Source organism: Hypomesus transpacificus, unplaced genomic scaffold (genome assembly GCF_021917145.1).
Source record: "Hypomesus transpacificus isolate Combined female unplaced genomic scaffold, fHypTra1 scaffold_55, whole genome shotgun sequence".
NCBI classification, from domain to species: Eukaryota; Metazoa; Chordata; class Actinopteri; order Osmeriformes; family Osmeridae; genus Hypomesus; species Hypomesus transpacificus.
The window spans coordinates 917777-937871 of record NW_025814032.1 but is presented as its reverse complement, the minus strand read 5'-3'; the positions used below and the strand labels follow the sequence as shown (position 1 = coordinate 937871).

The 20095-nt window shown below is 41.2% G+C and overlaps 1 protein-coding gene across 2 annotated transcripts in view; it reads right to left on the bottom strand.

Annotated features, from left to right (window-relative positions):
• pappaa (pregnancy-associated plasma protein A, pappalysin 1a) overlaps positions 1–20095 on the bottom strand; it is a 383886-nt gene that overhangs the window by 234911 nt on the left and 128880 nt on the right. For both annotated transcript variants that reach the window (XM_047017373.1, XM_047017374.1), the window contains exons 7-10: positions 16383–16884; positions 4639–4767; positions 4373–4464; positions 1149–1345 (exon numbers count right to left, since the gene is read on the bottom strand). In XM_047017373.1, the coding sequence (XP_046873329.1) occupies positions 1149–1345; positions 4373–4464; positions 4639–4767; positions 16383–16884 (920 nt within the window). The remainder of the gene's footprint in view (positions 1–1148; positions 1346–4372; positions 4465–4638; positions 4768–16382; positions 16885–20095) is intronic.

Below are 20095 nucleotides of genomic sequence, written 5' to 3'. Positions count from 1 at the left end.
GAGCATTAAGTGTACTTATATTTGCTAAAGTGGAACAACTTCAAGTATACTAATACACTTTAAGTATAAGGACTTTAGCACATAAAAGTACACTTAATACACTTTAAATTGTGCTTTAGTACAATTTAATTACAACTAAAATATACTTAGTAGAGGAGTCAGATGGCTGAGCGGTGAGGGAGTCGGGCTAGTAATCAGAAGGTTGCCGGATCGATTCCCCGCCATGCCAAATGATGTTGTGTCCTTGGGCAAGGCACTTCACCCTACTTGCCTCGGGGGGGAATGTCCCTGTACTTACTGTAAGTCGCTCTGGATAAGAGTGTCTGCTAAATAACTAAATGTAAATGTAGTACAAAATAAGTTGTTCCAAAATTAACTAATCATTCAATAACTTGAAGTATACTGATGATTAATCAGTCTTCAAATATACTCAAGTATGCTAATGTAACAGACGTCTTGCAAGTTCCGTCAGAGGCACTGTCCGATCCGACCAGGAGTCGAATTTACCACCTCTGACTTCCCAAGCGCCACCACTACCAACTACGACAACGAGAAGCTTACATTTCCTTGACGCGGGTGGCCTGTTACATACCTGAGGAGTGAGTTTCACCACACACTGGCTAAATTCACCCCTCCAGCCAGCTAGCTGATGCTAACCTAGCGATCCGGGTCACGGCACCAGTGTAACAGACATGGTCTTGCAAGTTCCGTCAGAGGCACTGTCCGCTCCGACCAGGAGTCGAACTTACCACCTCTGGATTCCCAAGCGTCACCACGACCAACTACGACAACGAAAAGGTAGTAATTTGTTGACGCGGGTGGCCTGTTACATACTTGATGAGTGAGTTTCACCACACACCGGCTACACTAGGATTTAGTATACTTAGCATATTTATTTTTTTACCTGGGCAGTCAATGACCTTGCCTTCAGTCCTCCGCTAGCATTACCCCAATTTGAGCTATACAAACTCCATTATCATTACTTGTTAAGTAATTAATATTTTGTAGAAAACCATTTCACAAAAAAAAAATTGGGGGGGAAACCACAATCCTAAGTGAAGTAAGGTCTGGTGCATGTGATCCTACCTAGGCAACTAATGGGTACATCTCAACAAAGAACAGTTACCTTGTTCAGATGAAGGACTTACCTTTGTGACAAGAGGGTAGCCAGCGGCAACCTCGGCAGGACAGTAGAGCTTTTCTTCGTGTGACACTTCCACAGAAGTTGCCCACTGGTCCAGGAAGCCACTGGGCGTGTACAAGCCACAGTCCCTAACACTGGTCTCCCTCTCAAAATCTTCGCACACACCATCGCCATCATAGAAATAGCACATGCTGGGCTCGTCTGGGGGGAGGGGGTGGGGGAGGGGGGGATGAGGTAGGATAAGGTTGAGAGGGCGTGAATGAGGAAGAAAGGAGTAGGGTGTGGGTTAGCGTGCAAATGTATGTGTGGTCTGAAAGGTGTTTGAAAGGTGTCTGAAGGTGGGAAGTGGACATACAGACATACAGTTCTTAATACGGCAACTGGGCAACCACATTAATCTTACTTTTCACTCATTTATTTTTGCTTAAATCAAAAAACACAAAACTTAGTTCCTACGAAAACAATATATGACATGGGCTTAGTTGGGGGTTCCTCTCCCCATCTCCTTTATCCTCCTGTCTTTCCTTCTTCTATGCTGGGGGAGTGTAAACAGTGTCTGTCCTCTTTATGCCAGGTCAGCATTTTCAGCCTTCTCTATCCCCTAGACATTATTTCATACCAGAGGACAATCATGATGACATGAATTACAAATAAAGTAACAGGTGGTGATAATCTTGGTGGTGGTATATATGGTGTGTATGTGAGAGAGAGAAAAAAGGGTTAGTTGGATGCAGCAGTATAGCTTTTCCAGACACCCCACCCGGAGAGTGCCTGAAGCTCAAATTTGGAAACGTGGAGCTGAGGAGAACGAAAGAAAGAGGATAGGAAGAGAAAAGTAAAAAAGGTAAAGACGCTGGGGTTGGCTGTGCTCTCGCAGTGTATGCCGGGGGTTCCAGTTGGGGGAAAGGCAGCATTCCGTGCCAAGTTGGCTGGGCCTCCTCGAAATTCCAGCGCTCCCAAGCCCTGCTCAGACCTCACTTGGATCTGGTGATTTTGAAATGAGGGGCTGGAGAGGGGGCATGAGGAAAACAGTACGCCCCTCCACTCAAACAGAGGGAAAGAGGGAGAGGGAGGGGGACAGTAAGCTGGAATGGGTAGTGAAAATAAATAGGGTAAGCTCAAGTAGTAGTAAGGTGACGTGGGGAGACAGACAGAAAGAGTGGAGGAAAAGAAAGTGTGACAGAAAAGGGACAATCCAAAACAGTTTGAAAAGAAGCAACAGACAGAGTGATAGACAGTGGGAAGAGACAGAGTGAAGAAACTGAATGTAGAGGTTTAGAGAGTAAAATAAGTGACTGAGTGTGAGAATTAGAACAGGATAAACAGTTCCAAGAGATTAAGAGCAGGACAATGAAATAGGGAGAAATGGAGTGAAAACAAGACGAGATGAGGAGTTGGAGAGAAACCAAATGGAAAAAAGCGAACAAAGCGGATAGAGTGATGGTCAAGAGAAAGACACAGAACAGAGAAAAGGAGGGAGAGAGAAAGAAAGAAAAAAGAGAGAGTGTATGTTTGCATCTGTGTGTGAGTGAGAAAGAATGTCAGGACTCCAGTCCTACTCTGCTCAGCCTACAGCCTTTCATGTCCCCTTATTTGCTGATGCTAGTCTAGCCTGCTGAGGCCATAAAGCTCCTGTAGCCTTGCATTGTGCTTGGTGAAAGCTATCTATCACACTCACTGTCACACACACACACACAAAAGTGGACAGACGGAAGTTTCTATCAACATGGTGTTTGATTTCCAAAGAAAAATGTCAAAAGGAAAGAGTAAGAGAGCAAAAAATAGAGGGAGAAGATATCACCTATCTATTCATAAAACAAATGAGTAATATGATGTCATGATATGATGTCATGATATGTTATAGAGTAGATGACTTCCAGATATATTAAAAACATTTCTGTGATTGATGTGATTATCCATTAGTGGATACATGTCCAAGAAGCAGATGTTGTGAGCTATCTGCAATTAACTTGATAACGTCCCTTTAATTATGCATTTACGTCCTGCATAACTAGCATGTTTTCCAAGAGTATAAAAATGCAGATGAATTAAGGGAGACCTGGTACATTTTAACCACTTTCTGATCGTAAACTTGATAAACACTCAATTTGCAGCATTGGAACAATGAAACTTAGGCCCCTCTGTATAACTCGTAAAGATTAAATAATGACATTAATGCCTGAAAACGGTATTTCTGCAAATAGTGTATTGAAGGTTTTCCGTTGGAGTAAATGCAAATGATTGGAGTAACTGTTTATAATATGTTTGATACTGAGCTTGTATAAAGTTTTAAGAAAAGTTTTCATGTAACACAATAGCTATCTAAACCTACAAGGTCTATTAACGAATACTAGAGAGGTTTCAATTTTTAGGGAAATTGTGAGTGTGTGCTTGTGGCTACCCATAGTCTCCTGCAGTTCACCAATACAGACAACTGCAAATACAGGGATACAGTTAGCTCGGTAACAAAGCAAAATAAGTATTTAGCTGCTCGGCTCCATGACGCAGGGTAAGTAGAGCTTGTGAGACTGCTAACCAGAAGGACGAAGGGGAGCCCACTTGTTTAGCAGATTAAGACATGTTCGAGGTACCTAACAAAAAGTGATATCGCTGTCTGTCGTACCAGCATGTCTTATCTATGGGTCATTGCTAATGTGTGCTGACATTGTGACATTATAGGCTACCACTGAAGTGGCTAGCAAACTAGCTAGCATTCAAGGCACTTTTTGCCACAAAAACTTTGTATCCTCTTAAACCGTGCAGCGGAATGTAAAATCCAATTCAAGCAATGCTTTCGGGACCAATACGTATATTTTGATAGCGACATTGTCTCTCCAGTGCCAAACTTGAGGCAAAAGTTAGGGTGTGCAATTATAAAAGAAAATAAGAATAAATATGTGAGATAGTGTGTGCCAGGCTGACACAAGCACACCCAATTAAAGTCTATGATGATCCAATCATTGTTAAGGTTAAGGCCCTATGAACATTTTATGAAGGTTTACAGGTTCAGCAATGTTCTAGAATGTTTATGAAGATTTTGTCCTATGGAAGTTCTATAAATGTCTATCAACATTAAGATTATTTTACGGCTCTATGAAGGTTATTTTAAGGTTTCATGAAGGTCTATAAAGTTTTTACAAACGTCTCTTATTGTTATGCCATATGAAGGTCCAATGAAAAGCCTTATGTGAATAGTACTCTGCAGAGTACATGATGTTAATAACTCACCAACACAGTTGAAAAAAGGTTCCTTCTTGCATTGGCTGGAGCAGCCATCACCATTCATCGAGTTCATGTCATCACACTCCTCTCCCTGGGATCTGAGCGTGCACACACAGGGAGAGAAGTCAAGAATCTTGAATGCAGCTACTTTTTAAAGTGCAATTTACTTTCTTTCTTCAATGACTTACACTCAATGTGTGCAATAGAACTGCATTAATGGTCTGTATTCTGTCCAACTGGGCTGTGTATTAAGTCTCATCATGTAGCAGTACCTCTGGATGTGGCCATCTCCACAGTATGGCGCACCAAGCTGGTGGATGAGGGGGGGTGAGGGCTCACTCTCATTATGACTTGAGATGGTCTGAACCTGGTAGGTATACACACCACCTGGCGCCACATCCCTAAACACACAAACACACACACGAGAGAACACATTTGCTCAATTCCATATTGTACATTAGTTACACATTGAATGTGAGTACACTCTGCCTGTGTCCTTATTTGTGAGTGTGAGTTTGTGTTTATATCCCCCCTGATAATATCATCATGGGGAACAGATTTGGGATAATGGGAGTGCCTGAGGTGAGGGCACAATAAGGTTTCCACCCGTTCCTTAAAATAAGGAATCGTCCCATATTTGAGAATAAAATAGCGTGTCCCGTTTTGAATCAATACCGAACGGGTCTTGTCCCGTATTTTCAGAGTTGTCTTCAACGCAGCATCCAATGCAAATCATCCCACCCGCATTCTGTCGAGACTCGTGCTAACCCCCCACGTAATAAGAAGTACAGTTATAAAAGGAAGTAGACTTGACATGCTCCAATACTGCACACTACTACTTCTGGTCCACTGATGTTGTCATGTTCATAATGTTCATGGAAGATCCTTTGCAAGTTTCCTGCAATATATATATATATTTTTTCCAATATACCTTTTTGAGTATCAAAGCATTAGTTTAATTTAAAGTTAATAAGTTATGGATCTGTTAATTTAATAAGTTAAAGGTCACTTGACATGAAAACTTCACTTTAGGACGTTATTTAACATTAATTAAAGTTCCCCTAGCCTGCCTTTAGTCCCCCAGTGGCTAGAATTTTCGATAGGTGTAAACCAAGCACTGGGTATTTTTCTCTGCCTTTGAGAAAATGCTCAGTTTGAAAATCTCCTTGTTGTGATGTCACAATGAGCCAGGCTACCGCCCTTCTCTCTGCTTTGCCTGCCCAGATAATCTGACCCGCCCATGAAAAACTGAGCAACAATCGTGCAAAGGCAAGTGCGATATAGTTTTTTCCTGGAGAAACACCATGGCTAGCAAACGAACGAAGCATAACAGTTGCTGATATCGCTGTCTTACTAGAACCTGTATCTATGCATCGTTGCTAACGTTTGATGACGTTGTGATGTTAGCACTGAGTTCACTCTGTGCACACAAGGCACTTTTAGCCACAAAAACTTAATTCAAGCCTAAACCGTCAAAGGGAACATTCGCACAAATAGAGGCAACTCAAACGGAACCAAGTTTTTTTGGGGGTGGGAAAAAAAATAATAATAAATATATATGAGAGAACAATGGTTGTATCCAACGAAGGCTTGAGCACACTCAATTATGAATACTGTATTAGGCTACAGTGTCATTTTGTAACATTATTGGTCGGTGGTGTGCCGCAAGATTTTTCCAATGTAAAAAATGTGCCGTGGCGCAAATAAGGTTGTAAAACACTGCACTACAGTCAGAAGAGCCTACCATGCAATCCCTTGAGCCAGGGCTGGATTAACAAATTCTTGGCCCCTGGGCACGAAGGCATCAAGGGCCCTTCCCACCCCCCTTCCTATCAACTCGACTGCAGCATATGTCATATAAGTAAAACAATGTCGGTTACAAAATTCTATTGATTGTTCTATACATTTAATTAAATCATACATACCAGCAGCGAGCATATTAGCATGTAATAATAATGGTGCTGTCAGTTAAACGCATTATTAACGGCGTTAACTCAAACCCATTTTAACTGCGTTAAAAAAATTCTGCAAGATTAACGTTCTTTTTGGCCTAGCAAACGTTGTCGTTTTTTTCACATGCTGTTGCAACGACTACTGACGTTTGAAAAACTACAACACCACACCGGATCTAGCTAGACTGGAAACAAAACAACAGGCACACCGCACACACTTGTTTGGGCTTGCGAGCCGGCTAAAGAGTAGAAGCAGAGTTTTTGCTTGCCCTTCAAGGCTTCTGTAAATTCCACTGATACACGAACAAGGGGTATTCCAGTACAGAGTTATTGGGTGTGCTTGCCTTTGGCATATATATATTTCTTTCTTTCTTCTTCTTCTTATTTTCCCACCCTAAGTAGTCCCTCAATTCTTGCACTACATAGACAATGTCAGTGTCAAAATGTGTGTCTTTGTCCCGATTGCATTGCTTGTATCTCTGTGAATGTTCCCTTTGATGGTTTAGCAGAATTTAAGTTTGTGTGGCGAAAAGTGAAGTTAACGGTAGCTAACTAGCTAATTACAGTCACAACGTCACAAAGCTGCACGCATTTACCTCGAGTACAACATCAGTTCAGTTTCTCTTTAGCCTCTGGGAGATAGTCTTGCTAAAACTGCAAAAAGACAGCTGCAGAACCCAGGTAAAAAAGAAAAATGGTAAGTATATTAAATCTTAGCATACTTGAGTATACTTGAAGACTGATTAATCATTAATCATCAGTATACTATACAAATTATTATATTAATAGTTAATTTGAAGTGTGCTATTTTGGAACAACTAATTTTGCACAAAGTATATGTTAGTTGTAATTGAATTGTACTAAACCACAATTTAAATTGTATTAAGTGTACTTTTATGTGCTAAGTGGAACAACTTCAAGTATACTTAGTACACTTTAAGTATATAGCTATGCAGAGCCAGCCCAAGGCATAAGCGAACTAAGCGGCAGCTTAGGGCCCCCGTGGCCACCAGAGGACCCCCAAGAGCACATGCCATTACAGGTTACTAAAACAAATCTTTAATTTTGTCTTTTCTTTATGCCGCTTATTCTGCTTAAGGCCCCATAAAGGCTTGAGCCGGCCCTGCGGCTATGTCCATATACTTAAAGTGTACTGAGTATATTTGATGAAGTTGTTCCACTTTCGCACATAAAAGTACACTGGAATTCTTCTAAATTGGAGTACATGCCACGTTGGAATACAAGTCGAAACCGTGAGAGTTGTCAGCTCTGCCTTTCTATGTGAAAACGGACAAGGGTCCCTCGGGAGTTACCATTACGTGAAATTAGTGAGGGGCTGTTCGAATGGCTATGTCAAGAAGAGCAGTGGTAAAATACACGTTTTGAAAAGAGACCGCGTCCGTGTCTAATTGTCCACAGGATCATATACAATTATATCTAAAACGAACTTACAAAGAGCTCGGTTACACTACCAAAGTTGTAATGTTAGCGAATCTAGCGTTAGCTTGCTAGCTAGCCTATAACATTTCACTGGGTCTTGCAGCTGTTTGATTAACTGAAATTATTATGAAATGTTATGTTCTACTAGCCATTTGCCTACTTTAGCAAGTCTGTATTTCCAAGCCCTGATAGTGTAACTGAGACGACACAAAAATTATTCCTCATTCAAGTATTAAGCCCCCGTTCAAGTGTTGAGCATTAAATAGAGATCCACTTTTTCGTTCTGAAACCGGACTATAAGCCGCTTCGAAATAGTAGCCGCACAAGAAAACGGTTAAAAAAAACTTTTCTCTACTACACACTACAGTAAAGCAGATGTATACCAGTACACTGAAGGCTGAATTAATGAAGGGACTTCGAAAGTAACTTAATTCAGGTTATTTCAGCAAATGTTTATTTTTAAAGTAAGCTTTTAGTGCATTGTTACAAAGATTATTTTTAGCATGCATTTTAAAATATACAAATAATATGATTCAAAACAAAGCTCCAGTTGTACACTTTAGAAATTACATATACGATTTACTTAAAGTATATATATTTGTATAATATATTTACAAAAAGTGTACTGTAGTACAATTTTTTTTAAGTGTGTTCAAAGTATTAACGTTAAAATTGGTTAGAGCATGATGGTAGTATACTTTTTATATATTCACAGTAGTACACTTTTTCTTAGTATATTTAAAATGTACTAAGAAATGTGAATATGCTTGAAGTACTCTAAAGTATACTTTTTTTTCACCTGGGAAATTATATGATATGCAGTTTTCCAAAGCACTGGATGTACTAGCTGGTAGCCAGCTACAGTACAAGCTACCAACCAGTTAGCAAATAATCAGTCAGCTTTGTTTTTTACTGACACGTAATGATCACTTCTTGTAAACTTGTTATATTAGCCAGTTTTTGAGAAGCAAATTTGAATCTTATTTACATTTTGGGCATATTTTTTCAGTTTACAGAGGGTGTTGTTGTTGATACTGCCAGTGACAACGTTGGTAGATACAGACGTGGGCAAAATGTTGGGTAGCCTCCCGTTAAAGACAGAAAAACCCACAATGGTCACTGAAATAACTTGAAACTGACAATAGTAATAATAAATATAAATATATATATATAAATAAATCAGACATAAAAATGATGGTACCCTTAACTTAATATTTTGTTGCACAACCTTTTGAGGCAATAACTGCAATCAAGCGATTTCTGTAACTCTTAATGGAGACTTCTGCAGCTGTCGATAGGTATTTCTGCCCACTCCTCGTCAACAAACTGCTGCAGCTGTCTCAGGTTTGAGGGGTGCCTTCTCCAGACTGCATGTTTCAGCTCCTTCCACAGATGTTCAATAGGATTAAGATCCGGGCTCATAGAAGGCCACTTCAGAATAGTCTAATGTTTTGCTCTTAGCCATTCTTGGGTGTTTTTTAGCTGTGTGTTTTGGGTCATTGTCCTATTGGAAGACCCATGACCTGCGACTGAGACCAAGCTTTCTGACACTGGGCAGCACATTTCTCTCCAGAATGCCTTGATAGTCTCAAGAGTAGATTCAAGCGACCCTGTGCCAGATGCAGCAAAGCAGCCCCAGAACATAACCAAGCCTCCTCCATGTTTCACAGTAGGCACAGTGTTCTTTTCTTTGTATGCTTCATTTTTGCGTCTATGAACATAGAGCTTATGTGACTTGCCAAAAAGCTCCAGTTTTGTCTCATCTGTCCAAAGGACATTCTGCCAGAAGCTTTGTGGCTTGTCAATATGCATTTTTGCAAAACCCAGTCTTGGTTTTTTTATTATTTGCTTTCAACAGGGGAGTCCTCCTCGGTCGTCTTCCAAGAAGTCCACTTTGGCTCAAACAGCGATCAGTGTTTCCCACACATAGACTAATTTGTGGCGGTGCGCCACAGAATCAACACCGGCCGCCACACATTGCGTTTCGTAAAACTTTTTTTTTTAACGCTATTTAGGTTAAAACACGCAGCGTATTCGTTCAGCTGCATTTCCTTTCCCCTGCTCTCCCTCCGTCTCTCTGTTACTGATGCGTCTTTCCCACATATGCACACAGTCACAACATCAGCACACGTTAGCAACAATGCATACAGTACATATGCCGTTCTAGTAACACCGACAGCTATATCAGCGAGCCTTCAGCATTAGTGCCGTAGCTAAAAGTCGAGGAAAGGTACTTGCTTTTCGCAAGGTACCTTACTCACATTTACATTTAGTCATTTAGCAGACGCTCTTATCCAGAGCGACTTACAGTACTCGAAGTTTCCCCTTTGTTCTTTTGGTGAGAAGTCTCAAGAGCTAGCTACTTACTCGGCGTCATGGAGCCGACCAGTTAAATAGTTGTTTAGCACTAGCGTTGCTACATGCATAATGCAGAAATGATATGTTAGTTGTTGTTCATTTGTGAAGGTGTGAATCATTTTGGATTAATATTTAATGTAACTAATTATTAACAAATTAACTGTGTAACGAATTATTAACGAAGGAATTATTACAACCCCCCCCCCCCGGTCTGACAACCCCCACCCCTCCCCGCCACAATTAGATTTCTAATCTGTGGGAAACACTGGCGATGGATGGTGCGATCTGACACTGATGTACCTTGACCTTGGAGTTCACCTCTAATCTCTTTGGAAGTTGTACTGGGCTCTTTGGTTACCATTCGTATTATCTGTCTCTTCAGTTTGTCATCAATTTTCCTCTTGTGGCCACGTCCAGGGAGGTTTGCTACAGTCCCTTGGACCTTAAACTTATGAATAATATGTGCAACTGTAGTCACAGGAACAGTCTTATAGCCTTTACCTTTAACATGCTTGTCTACAAATTTCTTCCTAATCTCCTGCGGCAACTCTCTCTGTAGCTTTCTGTGGTTCATGTTCAGTGTGGTACACACCATGATACCAAACAGCACAGTGACTACTTTTCACCCTTTGAATAGGCAGACTGACTAATTACAAGTTTGAAGACACCTGTGATTAGGGCTGCACAATTAATCAAATTTTAATCACGATCACGATTTCGGCTTCCCACGATCAAATTCACGTGATCGAGCGATATTTAAAAATGCGTCATTCTATTAATAGAACGCTCCATATCAAAGTTATTTTTTGCAAAGCCAATCTAGCTCCGTAAACCAATAGGTGCGTTCGACATCGGCTGCGGCTGCATGAAATGACCTGCGAGAGTTGCCGTTTGCAGTCGGGAGGAGTTATAAACGGCTCTGTAAAGTCGGAAAATTTGGCATTTTATGTATTGGGCTATGATAAACTCTTTCTCCAATCTGTAGGCTGCAGCCGGCTGCGGCGCTGCATGGAGTCGAATACACCTAATGTCTGATCACGAGATGTTTCCTGCACCACGCAGCTTAGCCCTTAGTCCACACTAGCCCGAGAAAATGTTAAAAGCATACATGTCTCGGTAAACGGAGACGCAGAAGCATATTTCGGCCTTATACTGCGTATTCGGACACTGAAAACTGAGCTTTTTGAATACAGTCCCCTAGCCGGAGACATTTGAAAACGCCGGGTTTGCGTAGTCGGCTAGTGTGGACTGTTGTAGAAATGTTGGTCATATGCATAGATATATGTGTATGAAATCTATAATCTTCTATGTTCATTGGTAAGAGACAGGAAGGGAAGATAATTAAGTTTAGTTCAAAGGAATGTGAGGTGCTGATGGCTCTGTGGGCAGCTTGCACTGGGGGATGGGTGAAGCATTTTATATGGCTTTCTGTCCTCTGGTCACTGTAAGGGGTCAATGAGACAGTTGCTCTGAACTTTGGCTAGAAGGACTGTGTCCTGTTTCATTGTTTGTGTTAATTAAAAGTATTGTTTGAAGATGGTCACACAGAGGACAGTTGACCATTTGACTGGTCAACCCCTGTGGCTTTATTATCTACTGCTCTGGAGAGAGCTGTGACATCAAAGAACTTTGGGACACACTGGAGATGTATTGTTTCAAGCTGTCACTAAGTTGAGTTAGCCCATCACATAGTTTGCTACATTGATTGATTGACCTTATAGAATGCCATTTGATCTAAAGTTTATATAAGGCAGTGCATGTGTGATAGTTCTCTATCACTCTTACGAACGATCTGTGTGGATGGCACCTCCTTCGTTAATGACTGATCAGCAAAGCTTTGTTTAATCAAATGTAATTGTATAGTCTAAATAAATTGTATTGAAACCGCCATCTTTGACTATATTCAAATCTACACAGTCCAGCAAGAATTTTCTTTGACAGTTTGGTGCCAGAAACCCGGGATCCTCATCTGCTCAGCGTTTAACAGACTTCTCCCTCTGACGGCGATTTGATCAATCCGGCAGAACAGCTGCCTTAACCTCCAAAATTTGACGGAGACAGCGGGGCCGATTCTATGGGAGTTTGACTGGTTGCGCTGTTGCTGACGCGGGATCTTAAAAGAACAGGTGAGATATTCTGTTGGCTTCTGTGTGATTGAATTGTCTAAATTTGTATGGTTATAGGCTATTGTCAATAATTCGGTTAAGTTAATAATTGGGCAGAGGCCGGAGGAAAACTGTCCTGTATGTGCAAGTCATACGAATAATTGGGCAGAGGTCGGAGGAAAACTGTGTCCTGTATGTGCAAGTCATACGAATTAATAGGGTGAGGCCGGAGAAAAACTCATCCTTTATGTGGGAAGTCGTAAAAAAGCATACAGGGAAAGTGTGTAGACGTACACACTAAAGGGTGATACAGTCATATGTGATATCGTGTTATGTGTCTGTATGAGACCCTAGGATTAGAATATGTTGGATTGGTGATAGTTTGAGAAGTTGTATGGTTTATGATGGTCATAACAGTTCTTATTTATTACTAAGGCCTTACATGATTCTAAGTCCAGAAGAGAAGTGGAAAAGTAAAATTGTGAGTAATTGGTAAACCAGCTGAGTGTTAAAAAAAAAGAAAATAAGTTAGGAAGTATAGGCCTATGAAATTTCAAAATGAGTTTGTAAACACTCGTGTTCATTTTTGTTTTACTTGCAAGTTATGTTTTTTGAGGTTAAAAGAAGTATGGGTAGTAATTAATGGTGTCAACGTAAAAGCTAAATCTACAAATAATAAAAATCTAAATTAAAAAAATATATATTTTGGTTTGAACGTTTGTAATTTACGATTGTAGGCTATTCTCCAAGCTTGTGGACCTGGGACTAAACACCTCCCTCTGCAAGTGGATCTCCCACTTCCTGACAGGGAGGCCACAGGTGGTGAGAATCAGTGACCGCACCTCATCTGTACTGATCACCAACACAGGCACCCCCCAGGGCTGTGTGCTCAGCCCTCTCCTGTTCTCCTTGTTCACCGACGACTGTGCGGCAACGCACAGCTCCAACCTCCTCGTTAAGTTTGTTGACGACACAACCATCGTGGGCCTCATCTTTGACAGTGAAGAGTCAGCCTACAGAGAGGAGGTTGACACCCTGACATCATGGTGTCAGGACAACAACCTCTCTCTTAACATCAGCAAGACCAAGGAGATGATTGTGGACTATAGGAGGCGGCGGGAGGAGGAGTATGCACCCCTATTCATCAATGGATCGGAAGTGGAGAAGGTCAGCTGCTTCAAGTTCCTCGGGGTGAACATCAGCAATGACCTCACCTGGTCTGTTCACACGGACAAGGTGGCCAAAGCGGCCCGTAAGCGCCTCTTCTTCCTGAGGAGGCTGAAGAAGTTTGGTATGGACTCAGTCATCCTCACTAACTTTTACAGATGCACTATAGAGAGCATTCTGACTGGTTGTATCACAGTGTGGTATGGGAGCTGCACAGACCGGGACCGCAAGGCCCTACGAAGTGTGGTCCGTTCTGCTGAGTTCATCATCGGCAGGAACTACAGGACACCTACCACACTCGTTGCCTAAGGAAAGCCAGCAGGATTATAAGAGACTGTTCCCACCCATCCTTCAGTCTCTTTACCCCGTTGCCTTCTGGCAGGCGTTACCGCAGCATCCGGTCGCGCACACGCAGACTGGACAACAGTTTCTACCCAAGGGTCATCAGGCTTCTCAATGGACACTGATATGGACATTTTTACTGCACACTAGTCACTTATACACTGTCACTTTCAGCTACTGGTTGCTCTTTCAGTAACATTGCACTACTGTACCTCACTTTACCTCGCCACCAGGCTCCTGTTTGGTCATTGACATAGTCACTGATCTGCAAATTTGCACTATTGCACTGTACTCCACTTAGGTTAGATAGGTTATAGGGTTGAAACAGGTTTTTTTGTGCATTAGGGTTAGTATAGCGTACTATTTATTGTTATCTGTAATTTTAGAAGTTTTAGTGTTAGGGTTAGTATAGTTGTTTATTTATTGCTATCTGTATATTCAGGAAATTCACTTATCTAAGCTCAGCATAGATATAAATTTGTTCCGTGTACTTATATGTTATGTCAGGTGCTTGCGTTGTCTTGTCTTAAGAATTTCAGTGCCCAGTCTAACCTTGTGTTGTTCTGTGCATCTGACAAATAAAAGACTTGAACTTGAAAACGTTGTTTTGGTTTGCACAACATCTCATTAAGACAGGGACAAACGGCTAGCCTACTATTATTAACGTGCTTTTAAATACAATGATGCAGATACAAGCCAACCTTACCGGTTCCATCCAAATAGGCCTAATGAAACGTAAAAATAAATAAACAAACAGGGTTCTCAAGCCTCTGTGAAGGGGCTGCAATGCGTGTTTCACGGTGGGGGGGGGCTTGACTACCCTGTAAATAAATACGTTTTAAAATTCATAGTTTACCCACCTCTATTTTTACCACACTACACTGGTCACCACACATCCATCAGCATGGAAACTGTACTCAAAATGTTTGTTACGGGAGTGTACCAATGACAAGGTTGGACACTACAACATATATCCTTAGCCACAGGTTTGAGCAATCTTTCCAACCCCAATTTGTGTGTGTGAGTGTTTGTGTGTATAGGGGTACAACTTTGTACAGGGGTGACAAGTTTATTGATTATCATTTATCTACTTTTCAGTCTTTCACCCACTCTGTCTGCTGGAAAAAATTAAAGGACAGATAAACTTCCAATCCTGGAACCTAACACTTTAAATCTGGATTATACTCCATGCCAAGCCCCTGCCCTCTGTGGGTTGACCTAACCCTAACCCTACCCCGTGGGAAAGAGGTCAAACTGTTTTAACATTACAAAAGAGTCAGCCACCACCACGACCAAGTTACTATGGGGAGATACCATTGGCTACAGCCTACAGCACAACCATAAATACATTGTCATGCTATGAAAATGCATTACATTTAAAAATATCCACCAACCAGCATCAATTTACTATTGTGCCAGTAGGCACTCTATATAGCATACATACACCTCTCTTTATCTTGCATAACAGACACTTGTCCCATTGCCTCTTATCAACTATGTTATTTCTCATGTGAACCATGCTGACAGCACAATAGTGAAATGGCACAACACACGGCATAATGTCACGGAGGTGAAATTTACATCTAGTCAGCACATTCTGCAAAAGAAAAGCACTTAACTATTGCCTCTGTGCATAAAATGCCATCAACAAACAATGTTTGTCCTTGATCTTCATGGGACATAAAAAAAGTGTAGCAGGCAATAAGAGGCCTGCTACAGCGCAAACAATGCACTGCAAACAGATACACTGGGGAAAGAACAGCTACACAGTGCATAAAATGATTGCACCTCACCAAATGACTGAGGGGTCTTAAATATTCTGTGTCATATCAAAATACATTTTCACGTATGCATTTTCATTTTCATGAGCTATTATGCAAATATTTGTTATATCCAGTGTTCTATGGCAACAAAGTAGATTTAGTGTAATCAATGTAATTAACATATTTATAGTCTTTAAACCTAAAATGTAACTGTCAAATTTGCATCATTTTCACTAAAAGCAAAAAGTTCACTGAAGAAATACCATACAGGATACAGTATACTGTATTGCTTCCCTTCCTACTTGAATTTTGCCTGACCCTGGACAAGTGCTGGACTGAAATCAAAAGATTCTAAGAAGTGAGTGAGGTGAGTTGAGGCCAATCCCAGAATGGAGATATATGGTGCCTACAGCCCAGATCCTTGGTGCTTGGCAAAAAAATATGGAATTCCGGGCCAGGTGGAGCCCACTAGCTATCCAGCAAGCCAGTGAACACAGCCCAAGCTAAAATCAGCCTGCATCTGCATGACTCAGCACAATAACTTTGGCACTGGTTTGCCCACTTGACCAAGAACAAGTCAGAGAACAAATTAGATTTCCCTTTTTTAGTCCTCTGCAAGGTCAACAAGTGTATGGGGTTTGAGTTTTTGAGTGTTTTTTTACAACTGATTTCATAATGTTGATGAAACTGATGATTTCTCACACCCACTCTATCCTTCATGCCCTATAGCATATAACACATGCAAACAATAAACACATTATGCTGAATCTGAATTCATACTGGATGCAACAACTTAATCCATAGTTCTAAATCATATTGCTCACATACATCAGTACATCTGTCGTCTACGCCAGTCCATTATTTAAAAAGTTACTTCCCAACAACCAACCTGTCTGTATATCGCCTGGTAGGGTCATTCAACAGCAGACCATTGGAGGCGTGGGTAAATGGTGGATTGCGAAGCAGGCGATGGCGGAGTGGCTGGAGGTGCCGACACAGTGGACAATCTGGCTTGGATGTCAAGAGGGTTGCATCAATCTCCAGGTGTTGCTCCATGGTAAAGAACTGCACCCCGTACACTTCTTCCTCCACATCGAGCTTAAGGGTTAACGGTGTATCACAGAACACGTCACTAGGACCCAAAGACAGGTTGTTCCCACTAACTGTAAGTAAGAGGATGTTGTGAATGGCAGGTAGGGCAGTTTCCTCCGGGCTGAAGAAGGTGACCCACACAGTGAGGGACTCAGGCACCAGGGGGTGGGCAAAGTCCAGTTGTAGCATGCATCCTTGGAAGGGGCACTCCGACAGCCCCACAACTCCCTGCTCGGTTCCTGCGTTTGGGCTCCATGTGCGGACACTAGGCTCACATGCCTGCTCCACATCCGGTGGTCCTGGGGGTAAAAATGTCAATGATGAATGGCATCAGGTTTATAGGAACATGAAAAGAATCAATCAAAAAAAGCTAAATAAAACCCAATAAACATTAGAAAACAAAATGAGTGTTGTCTTTCTGTAGATAAAAACATTACGTTTATTTAAATTGCAGACGTTAAAGAGGTAGATGGTGTAACTTTGACGTGACATTTTGCATTTATAGCTTCATGGTAACATAACAGCTAAGTACAGTACCTATTCAGTGAAAGAGCTTATGCATTAAGACAGAAGATTGATCGTCAATGATGATTGGAGTCTACAGTTTCTCCTATTATCCTGAGGGACATACACCTATAGTAGACACTATGGCAATACTAATGATTAATAAGTCTTTAGTTTCATTGGGCCAAAGAAGAAGAAAAAATGACCAAGCTGTATTTGGTTGACTTTATAGTTTGGAGAAGAAGACCTTCTGTTTCTGTTAGTGGTAGCATTAGCTGTTGTTGTACATATTCTCAATAGTCAGCCCACCCTTCCCAGAAAGCCTTGCAGGTGTGTGCGTGTCCTCAAGCTTGCGCATGTGTAAACGGCCTCTGGAGTTAGTGAGTATTTGGACCGCGCACAAACTGTGGAACAAGGAAGACATCAACTAGGAGCATTCAGCCGAGCATGCTTCTTTCAAATATTCACAATAAATGTACTTTTCATCCTACATTCAACTATTTCTCACATTTGTGTACTGAACATTGTCAAGAGTCTTCATATGAACTTGTGATTGAATCGGAGTATCTGTTTCATTTATTTATTCACAATACCACTTCAAATATTACAATAATAATACATTTGGGGTACAAGACCAATTGGGTAGAGTGAAAGGGTCCCCCAAAGAAGCTAAGAAAGCTTATAGGTGGGGGCCAATGATTCATGAAAGGGTAGTGGTACAGACTATAGGATACACAATACCACAGATGACGCACAAGTACATACATAACATACATAACATGGTACAGACTATAGGATACACAATACCACAGATGACGCACAAGTACATACATAACATTTCATACATTCAATCATACACATACATCCCAGTAGTCCATGATTTATTTATTTATTTTAGGTATAGGTTAATAATAAATGATTTTTTTTGTTGTCTTTTGAAGTTTGAGATTGAGGTCAACACCTTGAGGCCTTCATCAATCCCGTTCCAGATCTGCGGCTCCCTACAGACAACACTCATATTGGCACGCACATGTCGGCAACATTTTCCTGATATGAGTGGTTTGATTCTCGTTTGGTATGTTTGCTGGGGGCTGGAGATGGGAACAAGTCTACTCAATCTAGGGTTCAGTCTGCTGACAATTTGGAACATAAGGCAGGCATTAATTTAGCTCAGTCAGTCTTAATAGCTCAAAAACGGAATAGAGGTTGGGTGGGAGAATTTATCTCTGACCAAAACAGAGCCCATATAACTTTCTTTTGCAGGGAAATACGTTTTTTATGATGGCTGGAGAAAGTGTTGCACCATATCACGTTACAGTAGTTAATGTGTGGTTCAAAGATAATTTTATACAGCATGAGAAGGGCAAATGGAGGAAGAAAATGTCTGATCTTATAGAACAAGCCAACATATTTGGACAGTTTGTTTACGAGAAAGTCTATATGACATTTAAAGTTAAGCGACTCGTCAATGAGGACCCCCAGGAATTGGGAATACACTCTTTTTATCGCCTGCCCATAAATTTTAATCAGGCAGGGGTCAGTGTTGATACATTTTTTACATGAATTGAAAAAAAATATATATATGTTTTGCTGACATTTAATAATAGTTTTTTGCATTTAAACCATGAGTCCACTTTGGTTAACTCTGAGTTGACTATGTCTTGTAAAATAAGTGGGTTCTTGTGTGATGTAAACAAATAAGTGTCGTCTGCAAAGATAATTTTATGAAATATTTTTGAAGAATTTATAAAATCATTTACAGGTCCTTCTCAAAAAATTAGCATATTGTGATAAAGTTCATTATTTTCCATAATGTAATGATAAAAATTAAACTTTCATATATTTTAGATTCATTGCACACCAACTGAAGTATTTCAGGTCTTTTATTGTTTTAATACTGATGATTTTGGCATACAGCTCATGAAAACCCCAAATTCCTATCTAAAAAAATTTGCATATTTCATCCGACCAATAAAATAAGTGTTTTTAATACAAAAAAAGTCAACCTTCAAATAATTATGTTCAGTTATGCACTCAATACTTGGTCGGGAATCCTTTTGCAGAAATGACTGCTTCAATGCGGCGTGGCATGGAGGCAATCAGCCTGTGGCACTGCTGAGGTGTTATGGAGGCCCAGGATGCTTCGATAGCGGCCTTAAGCTCAGCCAGAGTGTTGGGTCTTGCGTCTCTCAACTTTCTCTTCACAATATCCCACAGATTCTCTATGGGGTTCAGGCCAGGAGAGTTGGCAGGCCAATTGAGCACAGTAATACCATGGTCAGTAAACCATTTACCAGTGGTTTTGGCACTGTGAGCAGGTGCCAGGTCGTGCTGAAAAATGAAATCTTCATCTCCATAAAGCTTTTCAGCAGATGGAAGCATGAAGTGCTCCAAAATCTCCTGATAGCTAGCTGCATTGACCCTGCCCTTGATAAAACACAGTGGACCAACACCAGCAACTGACATGGCACCCCAGACCATCACTGACTGTGGGTATTTGACACTGGACTTCAGGCATTTTGGCATTTCCTTCTCCCCAGTCTTCCTCCAGACTCTGGCACCTTGATTTCCGAATGATATGCAACATTTGCTTTCATCCGAAAAAAGTACTTTGGACCACTGAGCAACAGTCCAGTGCTGCTTCTCTGTAGCCCAGGTCAGGCGCTTCTGCCGCTGTTTCTGGTTCAAAAGTGGCTTGACCTGGGGAATGCGGCACCTGTAGCCCATTTCCTGCACACGCCTGTGCACGGTGGCTCTGGATGTTTCTACTCCAGACTCAGTCCACTGCTTCCGCAGGTCCCCCAAGGTCTGGAATCGGTCCTTCTCCACAATCTTCCTCAGGGTCCGGTCACCTCTTATCGTTGTGCAGCTTTTTTTGCCACACTTTTTCCTTCCCACAGACTTCCCACTGAGGTGCCTTGATACAGCACTCTGGGAACAGCCTATTTGTTCAGAAATTTATTTCTGTGTCTTACCCTCTTGCTTGAGTTAGTCAATGATGGCCTT